The following is a 27,629-nucleotide window of genomic DNA, read 5'->3' as shown; positions in this document are numbered from 1 at the left end:
CAGATTTAGGATCTGAGATGATTTGGCTTTGAAACTCTTCCATTATCTTTGGGGAACAGGTTTGCAGAGCAAATTAAGGGAGCCAGCAAAATTTGCTAGGGGTGTTGGGAGGATAGAAAGACTGAAGGCCAAATTAGTTTAAGAAAACTAAGCTTTCAGTAGCACTCAAATGTTTTAGGAGAATTCATATTTAATTTCATGTTATTTCTTATTGTAAAGCTGTAACTGGACAGCTTGAACATGGGTACATATTAGTAAGCTTTCTTCATAAATTCCATCATCATCACTGCTTAATCCAATCCTATTCTTTTAAGGCGTTAACTCAGGAATAGAGGGCTGAGCTACATTTCCAGGCATGGCACGCTAGCATCTGTGACCCACACAAAAAACATCCCTTTGTGTTCACTCTGTGTTTGTTCCCTTTATATCCCCAATCCCTACTTCCGTTCTCTTTTCTGCACCCTAATCATTCTAATGTGCTTGTGTCTTCTTTCTCATGTTCTTGGAAACATGGTATTTTGTGTGCATATATTTTAAATTTACATATATTAAAAATTGTGCTATACGTATTCTTTTTTTTTCTTTTTTCACTTAGAATCATGTTTTTAAGATCTATTCCTATTACAGAATGTAAATCTAGCCTTTTCTTTCAGTTAATGCTTACTATTCTGTAGTACGCATCCACTGCATCATATTTATCCATTTTCCCAGTCAGTCCTTTTTCGCTTCTTCTGTTGAAAAATGCCGGGGCTTGACTGTGCACAGGTTCCTTCCGATCCTTTTACTGCCCTAGTGGGCTTTTCCTGCTGGTTTTAAACTCACTCAAATTGTCAAGCCAAGGAACAGCCCCTTACCTGTGTTCTCTGGTCCTAGGAAAGTTCTTAGGCCTTTCTACCCTTTTTACACAAGATTGAGCTGTTGTCTCCTTCGGGCAGCTTTGTTTTACCTGGGAGAGAGATTACACGGTGTGTATTTCCAGCAAGTTGCCATTCCCAAGATAGCCTTTTTCCAATTAAGAGAAGATTCTCCCCATTGGTACGCTATGGGCTACTCACTGGAGCGAATATTTGTGTGCGAGTTAATTGACTACCATCACGCTTCTCTAGTTTGAAGCCCCGCTTTCTGCCAGTCTTAAGAGGCCTGGCTCTTTTTTTATTTTAAATGTTAATGTATATACTTTATTTTTTTTATTTTTTATTTTTTTTAAGAAAAAGACAACTAACCTAAGATAACTTCTTAACTTCCAACCTGTTCCTACTTTACCCCAAGGAAGTTACATAATATAGCAACATTTCTGTGAACTTGTTCCTACTATATCCATCAGAAATTAACAGACCATAGTCATTCCTGGGCATCCCCAGAACGTTAAATAGCATATCTGTTCTTCTTGGATTACTGTTCCCCCTTCCTTAATTGCTCTCTATTGCTAGTTCCCCTACATTCTACATTATAAACCATTCGTTTTACATTTTTCAAAGTTCACATTAGTGGTAGCATATAATATTTCTCTTTTTGTGCCTGGCTTATTTCACTCAGCATTATGTCTTCAAGGTTCATCCATGTTGTCATATGTTTCACGAGGTCGTTCCTTCTTACTGCCGCGCAGTATTCCATCGTGTGTATATACCACATTTTATTTATCCACTCATCTGTTGAAGGACATTTGGGTTGTTTCCATCTCTTAGCAATTGTGAATAATGCTGCTATGGACATTGGCGTGCAGATATCTGTTCGTGTCACTGCTTTCCGATCTTCCGGGTATATACCAAGAAGTGCAATCGCTGGATCGAATGGTAACTCTATATCTAGTTTTCTAAGGAACTGCCAGACCGACTTCCAGAGTGGCTGAACCATTATACAGTCCCACCAACAATGAATAAGAGTTCCAGTTTCTCCACATCCCCTCCAGCATTTGTAGTTTCCTGTTTGTTTAATGGCAGCCACTCTAATAGGTGTTAGATGGTATCTCATTGTGGTCTTAATTTGCATCTCTCTAATAGCTAGTGAAGCTGAACATTTTTTCATGTGTTTCTTGGCCATTTGTATTTCCTCTTCAGAGAACTGTCTTTTCATATCTTTTGCCCATTTTATAATTGGGCTGTCTGTACTATTGTCATTGAGTTGTAGGATTTCTTTATATATGCAAGATATCAGTCTTTTGTCAGATACATGGTTTCCAAAAATTTTTTCCCATTGAGTTGGCTGCCTCTTTACCTTTTTGAGAAATTCCTTTGAGGTGCAGAAACTTCTAAGCTTGAGGAGTTCCCATTTATCTGTTTTTTCTTTTGTTGCTTGTGCTTTGGGTGTAAAGTCTAGGAAGTGGCCGCCTAATACAAGGTCTTGAAGATGTTTTCCTACATTATCTTCTAGGAGTTTTATGGTACTTTCTTTTATATTGAGATCTTTTGTCCATTTTGAGTTAATTTTTGTGTAGGGGGTGAGGTAGGGGTCCTCTTTCATTCTTTTGGTTATGGATATCCAACTCTCCCAGCCCCATTTCTTGAATAGACCATTATGACTCAGTTCAGTGACTTTGGGGGCCTTATCAAAGATCAGTCGGCCATAGATCTGAGGGTCTATCTCTGAATTCTCAATTCGATTCCATTGATCTATATGTCTATCTTTGTGCCAGTACCATGCTGTTTTGACAACTGTGGCTTTATAATAAGCTTCAAAGTCAGGGAGTGTAAGTCTTCCCACTTCGTTTTTCTTTTTTAGAGTGTCTTTAGCAATTCGAGGCATCTTTCCTTTCCAAATAAATTTGATAACTAGCTTTTCCAAGTCTGCAAAGTAGGTTGTTGGAATTTTGATTGGGATTGCATTGAATCTGTAGATAAGTTTGGGTAGAATTGACATCTTAATGACATTTAGCCTTCCTAACCATGAACATGGAATATTTTTCCATCTTTTAAGGTCCCCTTCTATTTCTTTTAGTAGAGTTACATAGTTTTCTTTGTATAGGTCTTTTACATCTTTGGTTAAGTTTATTCCTAGGTACTTGATTTTTTTAGTTGCTATTGAAAATGGTATCTTTTTCTTGAGTATCTCTTCAGTTTGTTCATTTCTAGCATATAGAAACATTACTGACTTATGTGCATTAATCTTGTATCCCGCTTCTTTGCTAAATTTGTTTATTAGCTCTAGTAGCTGTATCGTCGATTTCTCAGGGTTTTCCAGATATAAGATCATATCATCTGCAAACAATGACAGTTTTACTTCTTCTTTTCCAATTTGGATGCTTTTTATTTCTTTGTCTTGCCGGATTGCCCTGGCTAGCACTTCCAGCACAATGTTGAATAACAGTGGTGACAGCGGGCATCCTTGTCTTGTTCCTGATCTTAGAGGGAAGGCTTTCAGTCTCTCACCATTGAGTACTATGCTGGCTGTGGGTTTTTCATATATGCTCTTATCATATTGAGGAAGTTTCTTTCAATTCCTACCTTTTGAAGTGTTTTTATCAAAAATGGATGTTGGATTTTGTCAAATGCTTTTTCAGCATCTATTGAGATGATCATTTGATTTTTCCCTTTTGACTTGTTAATGTGTTGTAATACGTTGATTGATTTTCTTATGTTGAACCATCCTTGCATGCCTGGAATGAACCCCACTTGGTCATGGTGTATGATTTTTTTAATGTGTCTTTGGATTCGATTTGCAAGTATTTTGTTGAGGATTTTTGCATCTATATTCATTAGGGAGATTGGCCGGTAGTTTTCCTTTTTTGTAGCATCTTTGCCTGGTTTTGGTATTAGATTGATGTTAGCTTCATAAAATGAGTTAGGTAGTGTTCCATTTTCTTCAATGTTTTGAAAGAGTTTGAGTAAGATTGGTGTCAGTGCTTTCTGGAAAGTTTGGTAGAATTCCCCTGTGAAGCCATCTGGCCCTGGGCATTTATTTGTGGGAAGATTTTTGATGACTGATTGGATCTCTTTGCTTGTGATGGGTTGGTTGAGGTCTTCTATTTCTTCTCTGGTCAGTCTAGGTTGTTCATATGTTTCCAGGAAATTGTCCATTTCCTCTACATTATCCAGTTTGTTGCCATACAGTTGTTCATAGTATCCTCTTATAATTTTTTTAATTTCTTCAGGATCTGCAGTTATGTCACCTTTTTCATTCATTATTTTGTTTATATGGGTCTTCTCTCTTTTTGATTTTGTCAGTCTAGCTAGGGGCTTGTCAATCTTGTTGATCTTCTCAAAGAACCAACTTTTGGTGATATTTATCCTCTCTATTGTTTTTTTTGTTCTCTGTGTCATTTATTTCTGCTTTAATCCTTGTTATTTCTTTTCTTCTACTTGGTTTAGGATTGGTTTGCTGTTCATTTTCTAGCTTCTTCAGTTGATCCATTAGTTCTTTGATTTTGGCTCTTTCTTCCTTTTTAATATATGCGTTTAGTGCTATAAATTTCCCCCTCAGCACTGCTTTTGCTGCATCCCATAGGTTTTGGTATGTTGTGTTCTCATTTTCATTCGTCTCTATATATTTAGCAATTTCTCTTGCTATTTCTTCTTTAACCCACTGATTGTTTAGGAGTGTGTTGTTTAACCTCCAGGTATTTGTGAATTTTCTAAGTCTCTGATGGTTATTGAATTCTAATTGTATTCCATTGTGGTCAGAGAATGTGCTTTGAATAATTTCAATCTTTTTTAATTTACTGAGGCTTGTTTTATGTCCCAGCATATGATCTATTCTGGAGAAAGTTCCGTGAGCACTAGAAAAGTATGTGTATCCTGGTGATTTGGGATGTAATGTTCTGTATATGTCTGTTAAATCTAATTCATTTATCAGATTGTTTAGGTTTTCAATTTCCTTATTGGTCCTCTGTCTGGTTGATCTATCTATAGGAGAGAGTGATGTGTTGAAGTCTCCCACAATTATTGTGGAAACATCAATTGCTTCCTTTAGTTTTGCCAGTGTTTCTCTCATGTATTTTGTGGCACCTTGATTGGGTGCATAGACATTTATGATTGTTATTTCTTCTTGTTGAATTGCCCCTTTTATTAGTATGTAGTGGCCTTCTTTGTCTCTCAAAACCTCCCTGCATTTGAAGTCTATTTTATCTGAGATTAATATTGTTACACCTGCTTTCTTTTGGCTGTAGCTTGCATGATATATTTTTTTCCATCCTTTCACTTTCAATTTCTTTGTGTCCCTGTGTCTAAGATGAGTCTCTTGTATACAACATATTGATGGTTCATTTTTTTTGATCCATTCTGCGAATCTATATCTTTTAATTGGGGAGTTTAATCCATTTACATTCAATGTTATAACCGTGAAGGCATTTCGTGAATCAGCCATCTTATCCTTTGGTTTATGTTTGTCATATATATTTTTCCCCTCTCTCTATTAATATCCTTTATTGTACCCATACCAAATCTCTTTAGTACTGAACCTTTCCCCAGGTCTCTCTGTCCTTTCTTTGTTTCTCTGTCTGTAGGGCTCCCTTGAGTATCTCCAGTAGGGCAGGTCTCTTGTTAGCAAATTCTCTCAGCATTTGTTTGTCTGTGAAAAATTTAAGCTCTCCCTCAAATCTGAAGGAGAGCTTTGCTGGATAATGTATTCTTGGTTGGAAATTTTTCTCACTCAGAATTTTAAATATATCATGCCACTGCCTTCTCGCCTCCATGGTGGCTGCTGAGTAGTCACTACTTAGTCTTATGCTGTTTCCTTTGTATGTGGTGAATTGCTTTTCTCTTGCTGCTTTCAGAACTTGCTCCTTCTCTTCTGTGTTTGACAGTGTGATCAGAATATGTCTCGGAGTGGGTTTATTTGGATTTATTCTATTTGGAGTTCGCTGAGCATTTATGATTTGTGTATTTATGTCATTTAGAAGATTTGGGAAGTTTTCCCCAACAATTTCTTTGAATACTCTTCCTAGACCTTTACCCTTTTCTTCCCCTTCTGGAACACCAATGAGTCTTATATTAGGACGTTTCATATTATCTATCATATCCCTGAGGTCCATTTCGATTTTTTCAATTTTTTTTCCCCATTCTTTCTTTTATGCTTTCATTTTCCATTCTGTTATCTTCGAGGTCACTGATTCGTTGTTCAACTTCCTCTAGTTTTGTACTATGAGTGTCCAGAATCTTTTTAATTTGGTCAACAGTTTCTTTAATTTCCATAAGATCATCTATTTTTTTATTTAGTCTTGCAGTGTCTTCTTTATGCTCTTCTAAGGTCTTCTTGATATCCTTTGTATTCTGTACTATGGTCTCATTGTTCATCTTTAGTTCTTTGAGTAGCTGCTCTAGGTGCTGTGTCTCTTCTGATCTTTTGATTTGGGTGCTTGGGCTTGGGTTATCCATATCGTCTGGTTTTTTCATATGCTTTATAATTTTCTGTTTTTTTTTGCCTCTTGGCATTTGCTGAACTTGATAGGGTTCTTTTAGGATGTGTAGACCAATTGAAGTCCTTATCTCTAATTTATCAGATCTACAGCTTCGTGGAGTACACTTTCTCTAACTAACCAGCAGGTGGCGTCCACGAGCCACCTGTTCTCCACAAGCCAGTTCTCCCCTGCTCTGCCTTTGTGGTGAGTGGGGTAATGAGTCTTGTGGGGTCCAATTGGTGTACCAAGCTTGCGTGTGTAGTTGGTGTTTCCCGCCCTGTATATGGGGCGTGTTTCTGGGCAGTCAAGGAGGGGGGGTGGCTCTAACAATCAAATCTCCCTGGTGATCCTGGAGTTTTAAAGCTGCTGCAATAGTCTAATCCTTCAGTTCAGTCCTGCCACAGTTTGTCTCTGCCACTGATCCACAAGTCCTTGGTATTGGGGTATGGCTCCTGAGACTTGTAAGTGGGTCCCTCTTCCAGGCTGTGCACCCCAGGTCCTCTGTTGAGGGATGACTGTGCTATGTCACAGGTGAGTGCCGTCCCCCCAGGGCGGTTCTGGGCTGCTGGGCTGTGTAGGGAGGCTCCCAGTCTGCTGAAATGATGGCTGAATGGGGCTTTGTTAATTCACACTGCTCCACCTTCCTAACTCTGGGACAATCAGCTGAGGTTGCAGGGAAGGCTAATGTCCACGCCCAGTTTTGTGGAGTGTGCCTGTTATTTGAAGCACTTCCGTCACACTGGGTTGTGTGGGGCAGCTCTGAGCTATGGAGCTGGCGATGGGCAGGAGTGTTTCCTGTCCACCAGGATGATGGCTGTGAGCGGACACCCCCCTTTTCTTGGGAAGTTGTGGTGTTTAGTGAAATTTCTCAGCCACTGGATTATTGCCTTTTGTCTCAGAGCTCTCTTAGTTCTGCTCTTGTCTTGACCTGCCCAAATTGCAAGTCTTTGAAGCTTTCTGTATTGGGCCTCTTAGAGTAATTGTTTTAGAAAAAGAAAAAAGGATTTAAAAAAAAAAAAAAAAGGGCCCTCTTCACAGATCTAATGGGTTATTGAAATGCTAAGAGACAAAGCAATTAGGGCCATTAAGGAAAGGTCCACAGGGCAGAGAGATCAGCTTTTCTTCGGGATTTGCATATGAGCCTCAGGGCCTGAGCTCTGCCCTTCCCCTTTCTATGTTCACCAGAACTCCAAAAATCCTCCACTTTTATTTTGGAGTTTTTCGTGCTGTTTTTTTCTATATCTGTCTCCTCTCTGCTGGGCTGGCTGCACTCAGATTCTCTGGTGTCTGGTCTCAGTCTATCTGTGGTTGGAGTTTGGATCAGTAGAATGAGTTTCCGATAAGGGCTGCCACTGCAGTTCTCCCTTCTCCTTCCCGGAGCTGACAGCCCCTCCTCCCACGGGACTGAGCCTGGCAGGGAGGGGCGCGGGTCCCCTGGCCGCAAAAACTTACAGATTTCGCTGATCTCAGCAGTTTGACGTTTTCATGAGTGTTGTATGAAGTATGCCCAAAGTCAGATTGCTCTGTGGTGTCCAGTCCACGCAGTTCCTGGCTTTCTACCTACTTTCCTGGAGGAGTAACTAAAACATACAGCTCACCAGTCCGCCATCTTGCCCCCTACTTTTAAACTATAAAGAAGAATTTTAAGTGAGTTGTGTCTCTGGTCTCAGGCGTGAACATGTTGTCTTAGTGGTCACAGTTCTAGAGAGAAAATGGAAGTTCAAAATGTGCACTGTACCTCCATAGTCTTAAGAATAGACAGTTTTGTAGCAAATGCAGGTTGGAGACCATGTTTTAAGACGCAAATGTGAGCAGCTGAGTAAGTGGCACTAGGGAGGCTGGGTGTGGCAGCGGTTGAGTTTGGATGTCGGTGTCAGACAGATCGAGATTTACATCTGGGTCCTTTCAATTGGGTAAATGACCTTGGGTAATTGTCATGGGTTTTCTGTAAAAATCCCCCCCTCAGAGGGTTGTGGTGGGGATGAAGTGAGGGGGTGCTGTAAAGCTGTAAAGCTCTACCAGAGCATCTAGTTAGCTGCTCAGAAAGTAGATGCATCTCAGCAGCAGCAGCAGGTCCCTAAACGCCTGGAATTGTTGAGATGCAAGTGAGCAATATTAGAAATTGGGAGAGAGGAGCAGTTGTCAAGGGATGAACTTGAAAGACTCCAAGGAGTAGGCAGAACTATCCCCTGGAATGAGATGAAAAAGAGAGATGGAAGGTTCCTCGAACACCTAATGTGCTGAGTTTTCAAAGAAAAACGTTTTCAGATCTAAGGCTAGAAAGGAAACGGGTGAGTCCATCCTCTTTGCAGCTGATGTCATGTCTCAAGGACCTGTCCTCAGAGTTCACCCTTTCCCAGTAGGCTGTCCCATGCCTCATTTTACCCACTCGGAGCATGTTCTCTGTTGCGCTGCATTGAGCCGGGCAGGACACCCTGCAGTCAGTTCACCCCACACACCCCTGCCCAGCACTGCAGCAGGTCCTGTGCCCATGGCCTGCATCCCCCCAAATACTCACGAGATTTGAAACAGGTGGATAAATCGCCAGCTACAAGGTGGAGCGCAAGCACTGTGCAGAGGTGGGCCCCCGAGGCCTCGGGAGCTGCAAGGAAGGGCTTCTAATTGAGGCCAGAGACCATCCGGGTGGGGAAGATTCCTGGGGAGACGTTCTCATTACCTCTGGATGGCCCAGGGGTACGCTTTTTTAAACCTTCTCTTCCGAAACTAAGGTTTTAACCTTTTCTTTCCTCTTAATTAGGGACCACTTATTGTTACCTGACCCCTTGGCATGAAATAACCCAAAGAATAGCCATTTTCCTTTTATTAACAGGGATTTATGAATTGCTTCCCTGAGTAGGTATTGACATTCCCAGCATCCCATCTTCCAGAAGAATGGAGTGGATGTGATAATGCAATCACCTCCGTTCATAAATTGATATATTTTTCTCCAAGAAGCAGATTCTCACTGTTGGAACTATAAAGCTGGGTTAGTGGCGTTAGCGGTTTCCTTTCTGGAACTCCTGGTTGATAACAGTGTCACTGCCCTACAAAAACATTGTGTAAATATGACACCTCTCCAGAGAGCCAGGCAACCTTTTTCTATCCATGGGCTCTTTTCCCCTTGTGTTTAAGGGTTTGGCCCATAAATATTTACTAGGCATTTTGTACTGGGCAAACTACTTGGTACCCAAGGATAAAAATAACTGAATAAGGCCTGGTCCCAAAATAGTTCTAGTTTTCTTAAGTGGTATAAAGAAAAGGAGACACAGAGCTGACGTTTCACAGAGGAAGTGGCCTTGGTCCCGAAAGAACTAAGAGTGAGCTGGGGGGTTGAAAAAGGGAGGCTGGAGTGAGGATATGTATTTGGATCAGTGGAGGTGACAGATAGCCCAGTTCCAGGCTGCGAGAACAGCGAGACCCGGAATTATAAAGCAAAGCGTGACCTTATCATGAGTAGTTTGTGGTAAGATTGAAGGGTGCAGAGGGTGCAGAGTATAACAAGAAAGATAAAGGAACTTGGAACCAGATTAAGAAGGCCCCTGAGTCCCTTAGAGTATGGGAACCCAAGGAGAACACTAACAGGTATTTTGGTAGTGTGATGGTGGATTCGAAGACCTCAAAGGAGCTTGAGAAAGGGCAGAGAAGAGGCTGTAGAAACACTAGAAGAAAGCCATGGCCCAGAAGCTAATGGCAGAAAAAAATTTCAGGAAAGATTGCCAAGGACTAGGGAGAGGTTAAATAAGGAAGGGACTGAAAAGCATCCTGAGAATCAACTCCACATGACAGGGCAGGAGGTATCAGCCAGATGGCAGGAGATTGAAGAGAAGTGGTGTGCTGAGGGAGTGTAGATTCCTTCAAGGCAGGACATTTGTAAGATGGCTCTCCAGGGCAAGGGTTGAGATCTGTGACCAGGAAACCGAGCAGTGGCACACTTTTGGAGATGGAGCGTGAGTTTTTGTTCATGGCTGAATGAGAACCTGACAAAGGGTGATCAGACTGATGGAGAACTTAATCTGAAAACCCACACCATTGGCTTTTGGTCTCACGCTCATCCGGAGTTGTGCACACTTCCGTTTAGAACTTATATTCATATAGAAGGTCTCTGATTCTCGATAAGCCCAGTCTCAGCCACCGCTCTTGCAGTGGTAGGAAATGCCATAATGAAACCCTTTACAATGATTTCTGAAGCGAACATTGCTTTCAATCTATGGGTCCTTAAAAAGTCAGGTATAGCCAGAGCAGACACGATTTTAGATCCATCCTGGGCGTGGGGGACCCCATCATGTGAACTAGGGTTGATTTACTCTCTGCCTGCGAAATCTTTGAACGTGTGTTTTCTGCTACTGTTTTTCAGAATCATTTGCTGTTGCAAATAGAGAACTGTGCGATGATGAGAAAGAGTTCATACGTTTTCCGGTATGTGAGGGGACCTCTCAACCCGAGCCCTCGTGTTCGGCTGTCAGAGTAACAGCCAATAAAAACTACAGGAGCAAAACTTCTCAGGAAGGGGCTTTAAAAAAGATGCATGAGGAAGAACACAACCAGCAAATGTCCATCTTACAGCTGCAGCTGATACAAATGAACGAGGTGCATGTGGCCAAAATCCAGCAGATAGAGCGAGAGTGTGAGATGGCAGAGGAGGAGCACAGGATAAAAATGGAAGTGCTCAATAAAAAGAAGATGTATTGGGAAAGAAAGCTACAGACTTTTACCAAGGAATGGCCTGTGGCCTCATTTAACCGGCCCTTTCCCAATTCACCCTGAGACTTAGGGGGTGACCCCCTTGTCATTAATGTGCGTCGGCAAAGGAAGTCCGGGACATGTGACATGTGGTCAGTAACCCCTAACAGAGTTACAACTAGGAAAATTAGAGTGGTAGTAGTCATTGATGTAAGAATACATTCAGGTAAACAGCTACGCCCTCTGTACCCCTTAAGTGGCAAAGAAGCTGTTAGAGTCCTAAAAATTATCACTATGAGTGCTATAATTCTGAATGTAATGTCTCTTTAATTAGAATTCATACAAGAACCATGTGTAAGTGTTGTTGAATATTTTTTAATCAGGTGCAAGTGTGACTATAAAGGAGGGTGTCTGGTTTTTTTTTTTTGTTTTTTTCTTTTTTTTAACAGACAGCACAACTTTTCTATCCAAATGAATGCCATCCCATTGAAAGTAGCTGTCTTGGGAGGTCACGTGTTTCTGCAGCCGTGATGCTGTGGCCAAGAACTTGCTGGAGGTCTTCAGGTAGCCTCCGGGAGAGCTGCAGCACTTTTTTCTTACTTTTTTTTTTTTTTTTTTCCCCAATTCTCAGTGTCATCCTTTGCGTGTGGGTTTTGTTAGTGTTTTTAAAGAGCCCAACACTCAGATATTTTTTTTCAATATGGCTCGTAAGCTACCGTTGAAAGCCTTTCCCCAAGGAGGAGTTCCAAATAATGGCTCCAACAGTGGTAGCTTTGTTGGAACTAGCTATGTAATGACTTTGTGGAAAAAAATGTTCATTGAGATTTATACGTTCTGTTATGTTTGTTTTATTAAAAAAAAAAAAAAAGACAATTTTATAGTCACACTGTGTATGTTTCTTAAAAGGTGCTGCCTTCCCAGCTGTGCTCCAGCTTTGCCTTGCCTCTGTAGTTGTCTCCCAACTTCGTGTTCCTGAGTTGGTGGTTGTCCTTGATTTTTGTCTTTAGCCACCTAATCCAAGTCCCTGTGCTCATGACATTCATGTAATGCTGTGTGGTTTGCCTTAGACAGTTAGCATTGGGTTTAATTTTAAACATGCATCCCCGACATATTTGGAAATACGAATTGATAAATGGATGCTTTGGTTGAATTATGACATAGCTTCTCCTATAGCCTTTGTGTCAAAAATGGCCTTGGGGCTTAGGAACAGCTACTGAGCTGGAAGAAGCAAAGTGACACTCCAGCATCAAAATAGAGCAGCAGTTTCTGAGAATGGAATTTCAAGGTCCTGTGTGGCAAAGGCCAGACAAGGGAGTGTGGGGCTGGGAGTCAGAACTGGATTCTAAGCTTGGCTGTGCCTCAAGTCACTGCAACCTTGGGCAACTCTTTGTAATCCTTGGCCTTGGCGTTTCTTGTCCCTAAAATAGAGTAGGCAGTCTAGATAATGTTCAGCATCTGTTACAACCCCTTGACTGTGCTGTGGTTGGTATGGCCTTAGATGGACACTGGTAATGTCCTGCCTGTCCAGACGACACAGGGCGGTGGGGAACGATTGTTTAGTGCATTGGCTGCGCAGTTTTGGGAATTTGGATTCTGGGAACTGTACGCTCAGAGAGATTGCAGATAGACACCTTATTTATGCATTGCATAAAACTTACATGGAAACCAGTTTCTTTTATACACCAAAAACATTTTAAATACCTTTGGAGGAATTTGAAGGAACTCGGCAAAGACTAGTCTTCTTTGACAGGAAGGATCCTTTTGTGAGGATTTGTGTTCTTAATTTAGTTTTTACTACATGGAACCTTTAGACAATGAGGGATATGGATAAAGTCCCAAGCTTCGGTGGCTGTAGAAGACAGAACTAGATTCTGCATGACCTCCCACCGCATCCCTTCAGGGTGAGCCAGGGCATGGCAGGCTTTAAACACAGGTGGGACCTGAGAACAGTTGGCCTTTGTGTCATCTCTTGAGCCATCTGGAGATCTTAATATGCAGATTCTGATTCAGTATTCTGGAGAGAGGCCTGAGATTTTACATTTCTTACAAGCTCCCAGGCGATGCCAGTTGACCAAACTTCAAGGTTTTAGAGAATCCTGCGAAGCTTTTACTTAAAGTTTTGAAAAGTTTTACTTCAAAAAAAAGAAAAATTGGGTTAGGTACCTGTTTGCGTACAGTGGCATGCTGGATGTTATCTTTCACGCAGAACTTAGGACCGAAACGCACAGACGACAATGCAGAACCACAGAGAAAGGCTCACACACAGTCGTAGAGTTTAATGGAACTATAAAAGCATTGAACTAATTCCCAACAGAACACATAAAGGATAATTAAACCAGCAGCCTAAAGCACTTTGATCTGATGTGATTGCTATTTATGTGTTTATAACAGTTGTTTTCAACCTCGGCTATGCTTTAGCAACAGTGCTTGATAAACAATCAGGGTTCCATTCCCAGAGGATTCTGATTTGGTTGAACTGGGTTAAGGCCTGGTTCTCTGTATTCTTTCAGAAGCTTTATGAGGGATCATGATGCATTATTAGGGTTGGGAACCAGTGGTAGAGAGGGTCACAAATGCATCTCATTTATCCTTATCGATCCTATGACATTGGGTAGAAATGAGGAAATGATGCTCAGAGAGGAACAAACTGGCGAATGTCAAAGCACAACCTCTCCCGACTCCAAAACTTCTAGCCTCTCCCGCCTGCCCCTTCCCCACCCTTGGAAGCAGTAGCATGGATTTGTTTTATCCTGAGAGCCAGGTTACATCTCCAGGGTACTTGATGCAGTGTCTCATGTGTGAAAAGATGCATCCCAGTTCATTTCACTTTTGAGCAGTTTCTTAACCTGAGGTGGAAATGCAGTAACTATTAATTGATAGGTGCTATAGGTAATAGATACATATTAAGACAGTTCACCATCCTTCACCCTGCCCAGTCACGGATACAGCCCAGTAGGGGAGGGACGGCTTGTATGCAGCTGTCACATACATGATCAGTGCATGTCTTCAAGTGCATTCATAGCTCAGAGCAGAGAGCTAAGAAGCTTGAAGGGAGGCTTCACGGAGGAGGCGGCATTTGAACTAAGTCTTTAGAGTTAGTATTTTGGCCGGTGGAGGTTTGCAAAGGAGAGGGTCTTCACTAGACACAAGGCCCTGCTGAAGTTTCAAGGCGATGAGACATAATTGGGAGGCAGAGAAAGAGTAAGGGGACTCTCAAATTGGGCAGTAATGTGATCAGAACCGTGCTCCAGGAGGAAAGTGAGAAAATGGACATGGATGGAGAGAAGACTGGAATCAGGGAGGACGGTTAGGGTGAGATGATATGAGGACCCTGACAAGGGGACCCAATGTGATCTTGTAGAAGGGGCTGAGCAGTTGAGTGCTTTTGTTGGAGAGGAGGGGGTATGGTTTTGAAGCCAGTTGCCTGAAAGGGTGATGCTGTCAATTGAAACAAAGGAAGGAAGGAAGCACTTCTGGCTCTGACCTGTCCTAGGAGGGGCCTAGAAACAAACTAGTGCTGCTGCCTCCCACCCAGCCTTCCACCAGCACCTCCACCCATCTCCTCTGGCTAATGCATCGTTGCACTGACGTCTGCCTCTTCGGCTGCCTCTGCTACCACGTCTACCTGTTCACCTGATACCTTAGCCCCCTACTGCTAAGTCCTCGGTCATCCCTCCTGCTTGGTCCTGCTTCTGCTGTTAGAGCCTCTGTTGGAGCTGGTGGTGCTTTAATCACTATCTCTCATACTGATGTAGCACCAGGAAGATCAGAGAAAGTTTCCTTCTTTGCCTTGGTCTCCAATTTTCCTCTAGACTCTTGGCACCTACGAGTTTCAGCATTTGTTTTTTTCCCCTAATGTCCCATGTTATATGAGAATGTTGGCTGAGAGGGGCTGTCCATCCCTATGTTTGCCTGTCTCAGCATGAAATCCTATCCTAGGAGGCATCAATGATTTAGGAAGTAACTGTTCTAGGATTTTTTTGCAGGGAGAATCCTAAAATGCATTGGCTTTTTTTTTTTCTCCTTAAGAAAGAGAATAGAAGGGTAGGGGAAGAGAGGTGACTTGGAGAAGAGAGTATTTGAGTTGTCAACACTCTCCGCAATGTCAGGTCAGTTATCTTGCCACTTGAACTGGTCCCGAGGAAGGGGACACTTCTGCCTCTTGGGAATGCCAGAAGGACCTGACAGTAATATTTGGCAAAGTCATAAGGAGCGGCTCTGTCATGTCATTGCTAAGAATTACCCATTAAACAGCATTTCTGGGTGTCTGAGCTTTTCAAATGGGATGTCACTCCTTTAACGCCGTGGCTTTCCTTTCTGTCTGTTGTGCTGGTTCCCCGCTGGCCCTCTGGCTCTTCCTTGCTCTTGCTTTGATATCGGTCCGTGTCTTCTCTTCTGTCTTCCCCCTTCCCAGCCCTGTTTCTCCAAGGCCTGCTTCTGCATTCACGACAGCTTCCTCTCTCCCGGGTTTGAGAGGTGGAATGGTGCGTGAATATGTGTGAGGGGCCTGGAATCAATAAGGTGAAGTTTAGCCTTAGACCAGCCATGCGACGATAACTCGCTTCTGGGCCGCACCTGCTCCTTTCCTGCTAGTGACTCTCAGAAGTCACTGGAAAAGTCACCCGTGTCCTGACTGCAACAAATTCTTTTCCTAATTGTGCCATATTTTATGCCGTTCAACACAACCTACCATTCTCTGCCTCAGTTTCTCCGTCTGTGAAAATGGTGTAATACTTATCTACCTCCCTTGAATATTGTGAAGATTAGTATGTATGTGTTGGTAAAGCACTTTTAAAATAAAGAGTGATGTAAATCATTTTAACAATATTGTTGTCATTGTGACATGGAAACCTTCCTGTGGAGATTCCAGCCTCTAGAGGCGGTACCCCAGGGGTGCCATGGTTTGAGAACACCCACTATGTGAAGCCTCTATAACAGATACAAGAGTGGAATTATTTTTTTCATGAAAAAATTCAACACGGCATTTCTTTAAATCACCCTTTGGTGCATTTAGAATGAGATTCAATTTTTAAAAGAGTGATTTACATAAGATTTTTAAAGAACACAATCATTGAGCCTCTGCCACCCAGTATACTTGCTGGGTTTCCGAGCAGATTATTAACCTAATGGAGCAGTTTATCATCCTTGGGTGGAAAACTTCTGTTTCTACATTATCTGGATGCCCAGATTGGGTGTGAAAGCTTCTCTCACTGTTGGCTCTGAATGGATAGAGCGGTGATCCCACTGCCACCGAATGAGAGGACCTAAAGCTGTAGTTCCAATTGCAAAATGTCCTTACGGCACCACCAGTCTGGGGGAAAAAGACTAACCATGTGGTTAGTCATGTAAGGGCTCAAAGCAGGGGTGTCCCAAACGTGGGCTACCTTTCTTCAAGCCCAGTGACTAAGAGATTTAGGTCTGGTCTGAGTTGCTCGTTTTTGGGTTTGCTGGGAGAAAAATCCCCAACCCTATTATTTAAGATTTAAAAAAAAAAAGGATTATGGTTATATATATTTTATATATATATATAAAATAACATTTTCTATTTTAACCATTTTTAAGTGTACAATTCAGTGGCATTAATTATGTTCACAACACCCAACATTTCCATCACCCCAAACAGAAGCTCTGTACCCATTAAGCAGTAACTCCCCCTTCTCCTTGGTAACCGCCAATCTACTTGCTGTAAATTTGCGTATTCTACATATTCCATATAAGTGGAATCATACAGTATTTGTCATTTTGTGTCTGGTGTATTTCTCGCAGTATAATATTTTCGAGGTTCATCCATGCTGTAGCATGTATCGTTCCTTTTCATGGCTGAATAATATTCCATTGTACGAATGGACCACATTTTGTTTATCCTTTCAGCTATTGATGGACACTTGGGTTTTTTCCACCTTTTGACTTTTGTGAATAATGTTGCCATGAACATCGGTGTACGTGTATGTGTCTGAGTCCCTGTTTTCAATTCTTTGGGGTATATACCTAGGAGTGAGATTTCTGGGTAATATGATAATTCTAGGTTTAACTTTTTGAGGAAACACCAAACTAAGAGACTGTTATTTTTAATCAAAAGATGACTTGTTATAGTGGCAATACTTAAAAGCAGCAATAAAAGGTAAGGTTCCAGTTCCTTTTCTGTCATTGTCCCCATGATCTGGTTTAGCCTCCAGAGTAACAAGGAAAATCAGAGACTGGTGCTCTGTTGGGGAGGTGCATGTCCCTGGTCCCAGCTTTGCGGGTAACTCACCGTGTGATTGTGGGCAGATTACTGGGTCTCGCTGGATATTAAGTGTCTGGGGCAGATCTGCTATCATGTGGACCCTCTGGGGCCCAGGCTGAAGGGGCAGGTGCCATCCAGGGGAAGTGAAGTACAGGAGGACAAACTCAACTACAGAAGCCCACTCCAGCTCTCAGTGGGTATCCGCTAACATCTCCTTGGCCAAAGCAAGTCACGCGGCTGAGCCCAAAGTCAAGGGGAGGAAGGTGGATTCTTCCTAAGGAGGGGAGGGGGAGGGATGAATATTTTTAAACAATAATCTAATCTACCATATTATCACAAGTGGGAAGAGAACAAGGAGGATTCCAAGGGGGTGAGATTATATTATAAAATGCAGGAACAAGGACTCTAGGGAGAAGTGCATCCCAGTTCCTTACCTTTGTGAGATACCCCTCCTGTCTCCTTTCCTTCCTTCTGCCCTCCCTCCCTCTCTCCCCTCCTTCCTTCCTTCCTTCCTTCCTTCCTTCCTCTCTTTCAATTATTTTTTTTTGGGGGGAGTCCTCAAAATGATGATAACAGAATATACTTCATAGGACTGTTGGATTAAGTGAGTAGTATATGTTTTAGAACAGTGCTTGACACATAATGAACACTATAAGTTTTAGTTATTAGAGTTTTTCTAGGTCAAATGGCTTCTAAATGGGAAGGACAGAACTGAACATTATCTGTAAAATACCTGCCTCCCAAGATTGCTATAACGATTACGTGAGAGTACAGATACGGAAGAGCTTGTTAACTGTAAAATCAAAAAAACAGAAAAATCCCCACACCTGTCCTCTGAGCATTGTGTATCTCTTCTTCCATCCTAAACACCTCCTGTTAATCTCTCCCTCCAGCCCCAGCACTCGTTGAAATTCCCTGAGCATCAGTCTCTCATCAATTTCACAGAGTCAGGCTCTGTGAAATTGCTCCCGTCGGCCTCTTCATTCCCTCCTCCTCCCCAGCACCCCACCGCATCACCTGTGCCACCAAAGTGTTACCCATTCTGCAAAGTCGAGTGACACCACGGTGCACTTCTGGAACCTGAGCCCTGGTCCCAGCTTTGCGGGTAACTCACCGTGTGATTGTGGGCAAATTACTGGGTCTCGCTGGATATTAATTGCCTTGTTTGCAGAATAAGAATGCTGGAGAAGATCTCTCAATTCCTTTTCCGTGTTCTAATTAATCCAATACTGAAGTTAAACTAATCTTTTCAATTCACTACATGTAACCCAAGTTTCCAGTTTAGCAGCCCCCTTTAAAGATGACGTGGAATTCAAATCCTGCATCCAAGTGGATCAGTCCCAAGGTGAATGCACCATTTGTGAATGTTAGTGATATTAGGATAATGATTCTATCTGAACTTTTTATAAAACAATCTAAGTAGGGTCAATACAAACATTTTTATGTAAGGGGTATAATACAGGTTTGCTGCTTCCCCAAATGTAATTTTCCCCAGAAATGTAATTTGATGCTATTTATTTTAACTGTTTCATATTGCTCAATTCTAGAGATTATAGAACATTTCTATTTGACAGGTGCTCTATACTGTAGGTTATGTGCACCTAATATGCCCAGAACATACTTTTTTTTATATATGTTTTTTCCTTATTAGTTGATTTCCATAGATGATATCTTTTGAAAACCTACTTCGAGTGGCAGACTGGAAGGAATTCAGCATTTATTGAACATCTTCTGTGGGCCCTAAGCACTTTCGTATGTTATTTCATTTAATTCTTAAACTACTCTTTAGGTGTAGATAATACCATCTATGTTTTACAGATGAGGAAATGAATCTTGGAGAGGTTAAGTAGCTTGTTCAAGAACACATACCCAGGAAGTGGCTGAACCAGATTCAGACCCAAGCTCGTGTGCTTTGAAGGCTGTTTTCCCTGCATGGGAGAAAGGAAGCATGCAGTGTCTGACCGTGGAGACTGGGGAGCCAGAATCCAAAGAAGCAGAGAGAAGAGCTAAGCAAGATAAGGCTGTCAGAGATGGCAAAGATGGCAGTCCAATTCTGTGCAGCAAAACTGAGAGCCGGAAACCAGGGCAAGCAAGAGAGGCCACCAGTTAGATTAGATTAGAAAAGGAATCACCTGCGGATCTTGTTAAACTGTAGATTCTGAGTCAGTAAAGCTGGGGTAGGACCGGATTTTGCATTCCTGACAAGCTCCCAGGTGGGGACGGTGTTGCTGTTCTTGGAACCAACCCGTAGCGAGGCTTTAGCGGACGGCCACCTCCCGATGCGGGCTTCAGATCATAGTTGCAATTCCATATAATAAAGTTTAAGAAACATGGCTATCAGGACATCACCCCATCATGATAATGAAACTCAGTGCACTTGCATACCCATTTCCAGGCTTTGAAGCCCTGGAAAGAAACAGGAAACATCCAGAACATCAGGCTGAAGAAATCGATACCACTAACCCCACTTTGCAGAAGAGGAAACTGACTTCTCCAGTGGTTCCTGCTGGGCCCAAGGTCTTCTGACTCATGCAAAGGCGTACTGTCTATAATTGTGTGGCCCTCTCCCTCTTTATGTCCTCCTGCACAAATTAGAGGTACTTATATGTCTAAAAAGCTTCACAGAGCGATTTTCTTACTATGATGCTTTAATAGATTTCAATCTAATTCAGCACAGTTTATGCTTGCAGACATAAAGCTATCCAAGGTTGTGGCAAAAGATGTTTGGTGAAGTAAGTAAGAAATAGACTGCATTCAGTTTTTTTTTTTTTAATCTTTTTTTTCACCCTTCACCTAGGTTTACCAATTCTTAGCAGTTTGTTTCTCTCTCTCTCTTTGAACCATTTGAAAGAAAGTTGTGGACACTGTGACACGTCACCCCTCAGTACTTGAGCATGTGCGTTCTAATAAGAACATTCTTCTATATTACCAGAATCTCATTAGCAAAAATGAGAAAATTCACATGAATTCAAGATATCACCTAATACTGCAGTCCACATCCAAATTTCTCCAGTTTCTTAAAAATGTCTTTCATGGATGGTTATTTTCTGAATCCAGTCAAGGCTTATTGCACGTGGTTGTTTTGTCTCTTTAGTCTAATGTAATCTGAGCAAACCTTCCAACTTCTGCCTTGTCTTTGTTTTTCATGGCACTAAATTTTTTTTTGCAAAGTCCAGACCTTGTAAGGTGCCCCCCATTCTGGATTTATCTGATGACTTCTTTGTGATTGGATTCCGGTTAAACTTGGGCCAGAATACCACACTGATGATGTCCTGTATCACTCACTGCGTTGTTTCAGGAGGGCACATGGGAGCAGGTTGGCTACTGTTTGATCACCTGGTGAAGAGGGTATCTGTTAGTTCTCTCCATTATAAAAAGTTACTTTCCATCATTCCATCATTTCCATGGGATGATATTTTAAGACTGTGTGAATATTGTCCACCAGTAACCTTTTACCCAATAGTTTTAGCATCCACCGTTAGTCCATACCTGAGTTAGTTATTTCACTAGGGATTGCAAAAGGGTGGTTAAGTCAATATTGACCATTTGCCATCATTCATAGGGAAAGAAGGTGTGCCAGCATTTGAGAAAATTTGAATTTAAGTTTACCCCAAGTCACATTGGCTATGCAGAAAGCAAAGGCTCTACTTGGCTCCAGCTTTCTTCTTTAGTTTTCAAAAAAAAAATTTTTTTTTGTTAGAGAAGTTCCAGGTTTACAGAACAATCATGCATAAAATACAGGGTTCCCATTTACCACCCCATTACTAACACTTTGCATTGGTATGGTACATTGATTACAACTGATGAAAGCACAATTTTATAATTGTACTATTAACTAGAGTCCATGGTTTAACTTAGGGTTCACTGTGTTGTGCAAGTCCATGGATTTTTTTTTTTAAGTTTTTATTCTAGTACCATATATACAACCTAATATTTCCCCTTTAAAGCACATTCAGATATATATTCCATTGCTGTTAATTGCATTCACAATGTTGTGCTACCATCACCACCATCCGTTGCCGAAACATTTCCATCATTCCAGGCCCATCTTTCTTAAGAAAGATGGTATAAATTGAGGGCTAGACATAAGTAGAGAATAATAGCAGCGTTTTATTGTTTTATATAAGCCGGAGAAAATGGCAACCACATAAAGTTGGTGGTGAAGATTGGTGTAGGAATACCAAGAAGGAGCTGATGGAGATTACAGGGAGCTTAAGGCAGCCTTAACCCACTTTTCGGTGCAGCCATTCCATCCACCCCCAAATCCCACTCCACTCTACTAATCTTTCTCTTCAGAGAACACAAACATGATTCAGGAATTTCCCCAACATCTCAACAGCATCTTTATGAACCCACATGCATCAGCTCCCATTCTCTCTTCCTCCTGCTTGTTGTAAGAGTCTTCTCTCAAAACCAAACCCTCCATCTGTGCTTTGAAACTGCACCCCCCCTCCTATCTTCTCAAGAATCTTACCCTACTGATTATCCCTCTTCCTTTGTTATGTATTCAACTTCTCCTCCTCTCCTGGATCTTTTTCATAATCGTTTAAATTTTTAATTTTATCTCAAAAAGTCCCTCCTCAACCCCAGAGTCACCACCAACCTTATTTCTCTTCTTCACTTCACAGCTGAGCTGTTTAAATGTTGTCTCCACCTCCTGGTTCCTACTCATGTCTCAGCAAGCTCTGCTCTGGATTCAGCCCAACCGTCCTACCCAGTGGCTCTTGTTAAGATTATCGATGATTTCGGCGACGAAATCTGTCGGACACTTTCCTTCCTCATCTTGCTTGACCTCTCTGCAGCGTTTGACCAGGTGACCTTGTCCTCCTTCTTGAAACATGTTGTCCCTTGGCCACTGTGACCCCATTCTCTCCTGGTTTTCCTCCTAATTTTCTGGCAGTCCCTTCCCAACCCCCTCCACTGGAATTCCTTAGGGATTCAGCCTAGGCCTTCTTGACTTCTTATTTTATAGCATCTCATTAAGTCATCACACCCACTTCCATGACTTCAACTAATTTATCCTCTGCTGACTTCTACATTTAAATGCCCAGCCTAAATCTCTCTTAGGAGCACCAGACTGATAAATCCAGCTACTATTGGGCCTCTCCAAACAGATGCTTCACTGCTCCTTCAAATTCACTATGCCCAGAACTTAACTCATCAGCCTCGCTCTACACCATCTCCAGGTTCGGCTACTTTAGCAAATGCCACTGATTGTTCATACCTGGAGCCTGGGATAACCCTTGTCACCTTCGCTCCCTCACCTCCCACATCTAATTGGTCACCAAGTTCTGTTGATTTCCCTTCCAAATCTGTCTAATTCACTTACTTGGCCCATGTTTCCTAGTCCAAGCCACCATCATCACTCACCCGGACCACAGCCATAGTTCATGGTTTGCCTGCATGCATTTTTGCCTCTCCAATCCATTCTGCACCTCAAGTGATTTTTTTTTTTATTAAATTCAGTTTTATTGAAATACATTCACACACCATACAATCATCCATGGTATACAATCCACTGTCCACAGTATGATAACATAGTTATGCGTTCATCACCACAATCTATCTCTGAACATTTTCCTTACATCAGAAAGAACCAGAACAAGAATAAAAAAATAAAAGTGAAAAAAGAACACCCAAATCATTCCCCCATCCCACCCCATTTGTCCTTTAGTTTTTATCCCCATTTTTCTACTCATCCATACTCCAGATAAAGGAGGTGTGATCCACAAGGTCTTCACAATCACACTGTCACCCCTTGTAATCTACATTATTATATAATTGTCTTCAGGAGTCCAGACTGCTGGGTTGGAGTTTGGTAGTTTCAAGTATTTACCTCAAGTGATTTTTTAACAGCTTCGTTGAGATATAGTTAATATACCATACGGTTCAACTGTTTAACCAAGTGAACTTTTGGAAACACAAATCGAAACAGGTTATTCTCTGCTTATAATCTTAGGATCAGTCTCAATCTTTATTATGGCTTAAAAGGCCCTGCTTTCTCTGGCCCTTGCTTCCTGAAGTCTCTGATTTCATTCTGTTCATTCACCTCTCTAGGCTGCAGACACAGCTGACTTTTCTCTATTTCTTGAACTTGCCATATTCTTTATTTCATTTTTACATGTCTAACTTTCTGAACTGTTCCCTTTCTCCACCCCTTTCTAACTCTTTGTCAATCTTCCAGCCTTAGCTTAAATATACTTCCTCTGGGAAGCTTTCTTTTATCCTCTCCCAGCAAACCTCAGTAAATTAGGGGGTCCCATCTGATGCTTTCACAAATCCTTTGCAAAACCATTGCAACTGCAATGGGTTAGCTGTTTAAGAATCAGACTCCCCTGTTAGACTGTGGGTTCCCTTAGGACAAGGTCTGTGTCTAACCGTTCATCTCTGCATCTGCATCCTCATTGTCTGACATGGTTTCCTGGCACATAACTGGCACTCTCTAAATACTGACGGATGAATTTTGAATGAACGATGGTATTGTCACCATTCTCCAGCTCCGCCGCCTGCTCTCATTGTTTTTGAAGCCACCACTCCTAAAGCTGCCCCAGGTCTTATCTCTGTTGTTCTAGGCTGAAGCAGTTTCAGAATGTGGTCTGGCTGCTTCACGTTTACAACTCGCTTAGTTAGGAACCCAGACAGACTAATTGCCCAGTCAATTGCACTGACCCTGAAGCAACCCCCTGAGGCAATCTGATAGTAGGGAATAATTTTCAACTGGGAGCCAAGGGAGAAGAGTTAAAAAACTGCTGACTCAATTCAAGTTCATGCATACACATAGGAGTTGATATATATAGCAATGCATGCATGGATGGATACACATATGTAAATGTGCTGCGCTCGCAGATCCCAGCTGCCACACTCAAATATGCATGCGCACACACTCTCACAGAGGCAACCTGATATATACTCATTCCCTGCATATGTATGCAGAGAGTGAAATGACATATGCTTGGCACTTATGCAGATGTATAGAGGCAAGCTGACACACTCATTATGTAAGTACACACACAGGCAAAATGGCATATGCTCAACACACATGTATACATACAGAGGCAAGCTGACATGCTTAAACACACACAATGGTAAAATATAATCAGTTTGCTCTATTTGACTCACTCTGATCCTGTCTTATATCTGGCTCCTTGCTTTGCCTCTCTTCCCTGATTCCTACTCAGTGGATGCCATTCTCAGGTTGCCCTGGTTGTAATCTCTTGTCCTTCCCTTTGACCCACCTGGATGTTTGTCAGGACTATTCCTTCTGACAGCTTGGCTGCCCCTGCCAGTCATCAGGCTGCCCTCCTGCTGGTCTCTCCAGTAGCCCACAGCTCAGATGAGCTCCCTTGACTGCTGGCTTTAACCCTTTGAGTTCTGATTTAAAGCACAGGCTTTGGAGTCAGACATATCTGGATTTGAGCTCCAATCCTGCAGCCCCCTAGCTGTGTAATCTTCAGCAAATTACTTAACCTCCCCGAATCTCAGTTACCCTATCAACAAAATGAGGGTAATCACAGCATCTTCCCCATAAGTTATTTTTTCAGTTTTTATGATGGTGACACATGTATAACACAAATTTTCCCATTTTTGAGTGTGCAATTCAGTGGCATTAATTACATTCACAATGTTGTACTTCCGTCACCACCATCCATTACCAAAAGTTTTTCATTACTCCAAACAGAAACTCTTTACCCAGTAAGCAATAACTCCCCATTTACCTCTCCCTCCACCCCCTGGAAACCTTTGATCTACTTTCTGTCTCTATGAGTTTTCTTATTCTATATTTTGTAAGCAGAATTGTATATTTGCCCTTTTGTGTCTGGCTTATTTCACTCTGCCTACTGTTTTCAAGGTTCATCCACATTGTGGCATGTATTAGAACTTTATTCCTTTTTTATGGCTGAGTAATATTCCATTTTATGTCTATGCCATAATTTGTTCATCCATTCTCCGTTGGTGGACACTTGGGATGTTTCTACCTTTTGGCTGTTGTGAATAACGCTGAGGTGAACACTGGTGAACAAGTATCTGTTTGAGCCCCTGTTTTCAATTCTTTGGGGTATATACCTAGGAGTGGAATTGCTGGATCATATGGTAATTCTATGTTTAACTTTCTGAGAAACCGCCAAACTGTTTCCCACAGCAGCTGCATCATTTTACAAAGGCTCCAATTTCCTGCATCCTGCCCCTCCGCGTCCATCAGGTTTTTGGAAACATTAAGTTTGATAATACATGTCGAGCTCTTAGCTTAGTATATCATAAATGCACAATAAATGGCAACTGTCCCTAATAATAGTTAACATTTGTAAGTGCTTACTATGTCACACTACTACTGCTAGTCATTTAGTTATTGAGTTCTTACAATGTACTAAGCACAGTTCTAAGCACTTGACATATACAATCCTACTTAATCGTTACAACAACCCTATGAGGGAGATAAAAATTTATCTCCAAGTAACAGATTATGAAACTGAGGCATAGAGCAGCGAAGTAACTTGCTCACAGTAACAGAGCTAGCAAGTGGCAGATCTAAGATGCAAAACCAGATGGTTTGGTTCCTGAGCCTACACTCTTAATTACGATGCTATACCCCCTACTACCATCTATGATTGTGTTTCTCACAGAGCTAGTTCTCCAGTACAGTCCTTTATGGGTTAAAAACCTTGGAGAAATTTTTGAATTGCAGCTGAAATTTTCCATTTGCTAAAAAATGAAGAAAAACCTTAATTCTGTATTCCGAACAATGCTGAACAATTGAGTGACAAGACTTGCGGAAAAACCCAGAGATCCCTCCCCAATCTCTCTGCCCTCTCATAGGGACTGTTTGGGTAAGAAGCCTTTCAAACCCACAGAATTACAGAATTAAATGGTGGGGCCTGTCCTCCTCCAGGCAGATTTAGCTACCTTTCAGGAGGCCCACAGTACTTTTTGTTCAGATATCGGTAACCCTTGCCTTGTTGGGTTCTGTCCGCCATCTGCAGAAATGAGGACAAATGAGGTAAGATAGGTAACAAATACTGCCTTCATCCAGTCTCCACCAATGTAATCACAAGGACCCTGCATCTCTCGAAGCCTCAACACTTGGCAAGGTGCCCAGAACGGTGCATGCAACTTCTTGGTGGTGCCATCTTGGTGGTGTCAGTCTTTGCTCTACCTTGTTTCAGACGATGAGGCTTCTCGACCTTCTCATGCTAGCAATGCAGCAGGGCTTTGGAATCAGATGGAGCTGGGTGATTCCAACTTCCCATCTGTGTGGCCTTGGGAAGGTCCCTTATTAACCTCACTAAGCCTCAGCTTTCTCATCTATAAAATGGAAGTCATACCTACCAACAACGAAGGTGGAATGAGTAGTGATGACAACTGTGAAGCTCTTGGAAGTACCTTGGCTGTGGCAGGTTCTCAGTGATTATAGTTCTTACTATTATGGATCAATCCAACATTATTCTCTCCCACCAATATTATAATCACCAGGTCTCCCCTACTAGACTGAAAGCTCTATGAGGAGCAGGGACTTTGTTTTTCACTGCTGTTTCCTAGTACCTAGAACATAGGAGGTGCTCAATAAATACTTGTTGAATCAATGAATGATGTTCTAAACAAGTTGTGCCAGTTTGGATATATTATGTTCCCACAAAAGCCATATTCTTTAATGCAATCTTGTGGGAACAGACTGATTAGTCTGTTGATTACGGTGGAACCTCCGATTAAATTGTTTTCATGGAAGTGTGGCCCCACCCATTCAGGGAAGCTTATAATTAGTTCACTGGAGTATTTTGGAGAGAAGATACAAGTCCACACAGATGCTGACACTTGGAGATGCTTGGAGATGCAGACAGAATGACATTTGGAGATGCTGAGCTAAGAGCTGAAGCCCAGAGTTTGCCCTAGAGGAGCTAAGAGAGGACCCCAGACACTTAGAGAGAAACATCCTGGGAGAAAGCAGCAAGGATGCACAGGAACTGAGAGAGAAGAGGGAAGACAGAAGCCCAGAGACATTTTGGAGAAAACCATCTTGAAACACAATCTGGGAGCAAAGGACCAGCAAACACCAGCCACATGCCTTCCCAGCTAACAGAGGTGTTTCAGACGCCATTGGCCGTTCTTCAGTGAAAGTATCCCCTTGTTGATGCCTTAGTTTGGACACTTTTATGGCTGTAGAGCTGTAAATTTGTAGCCAAATAAACCCCCTTTATAAAAGCCAATCTATTTCTGGTATTTTGCACAGCAGCAGCTTCAGCAAACCGGAACACTGTGATAACATCTATATAAAACATAACACTTGTATGGCCAGAGGGTTTTGCTTTTTACTTAAGGTTTGTCTCTTCTCGGCATTTCTGCCTGGACCATGGTCAGCAAGTGAAAATAAAGGCAGAAACCTGGGGCTGGGAGAGCAAA

At 42.0% G+C, this 27,629-nt stretch overlaps 1 protein-coding gene across 3 annotated transcripts in view; it reads left to right on the top strand.

The window, feature by feature from the left end:
* Positions 1-15,809, top strand: part of MSANTD3 (Myb/SANT DNA binding domain containing 3) — a 67,498-nt gene extending 51,689 nt beyond the window's left edge. For all 3 annotated transcript variants that reach the window (XM_037797897.1, XM_037797895.1, XM_037797896.1), the window contains one exon: positions 10,686-15,809. In XM_037797897.1, coding sequence (XP_037653825.1) covers positions 10,686-11,095 — 410 coding nt within the window. In that variant the 3' untranslated portion in view covers positions 11,096-15,809. The remainder of the gene's footprint in view (positions 1-10,685) is intronic.
* Positions 15,810-27,629: the final 11,820 nt, after the last annotated feature.

The sequence above is a fragment of the Choloepus didactylus genome, chromosome 10, assembly GCF_015220235.1.
Source record: "Choloepus didactylus isolate mChoDid1 chromosome 10, mChoDid1.pri, whole genome shotgun sequence".
NCBI lineage: Eukaryota > Metazoa > Chordata > Mammalia > Pilosa > Megalonychidae > Choloepus > Choloepus didactylus.
The sequence above is the reverse complement of the archived record's forward strand: the minus strand, read 5'-3'. Positions and strand labels throughout refer to the sequence as shown.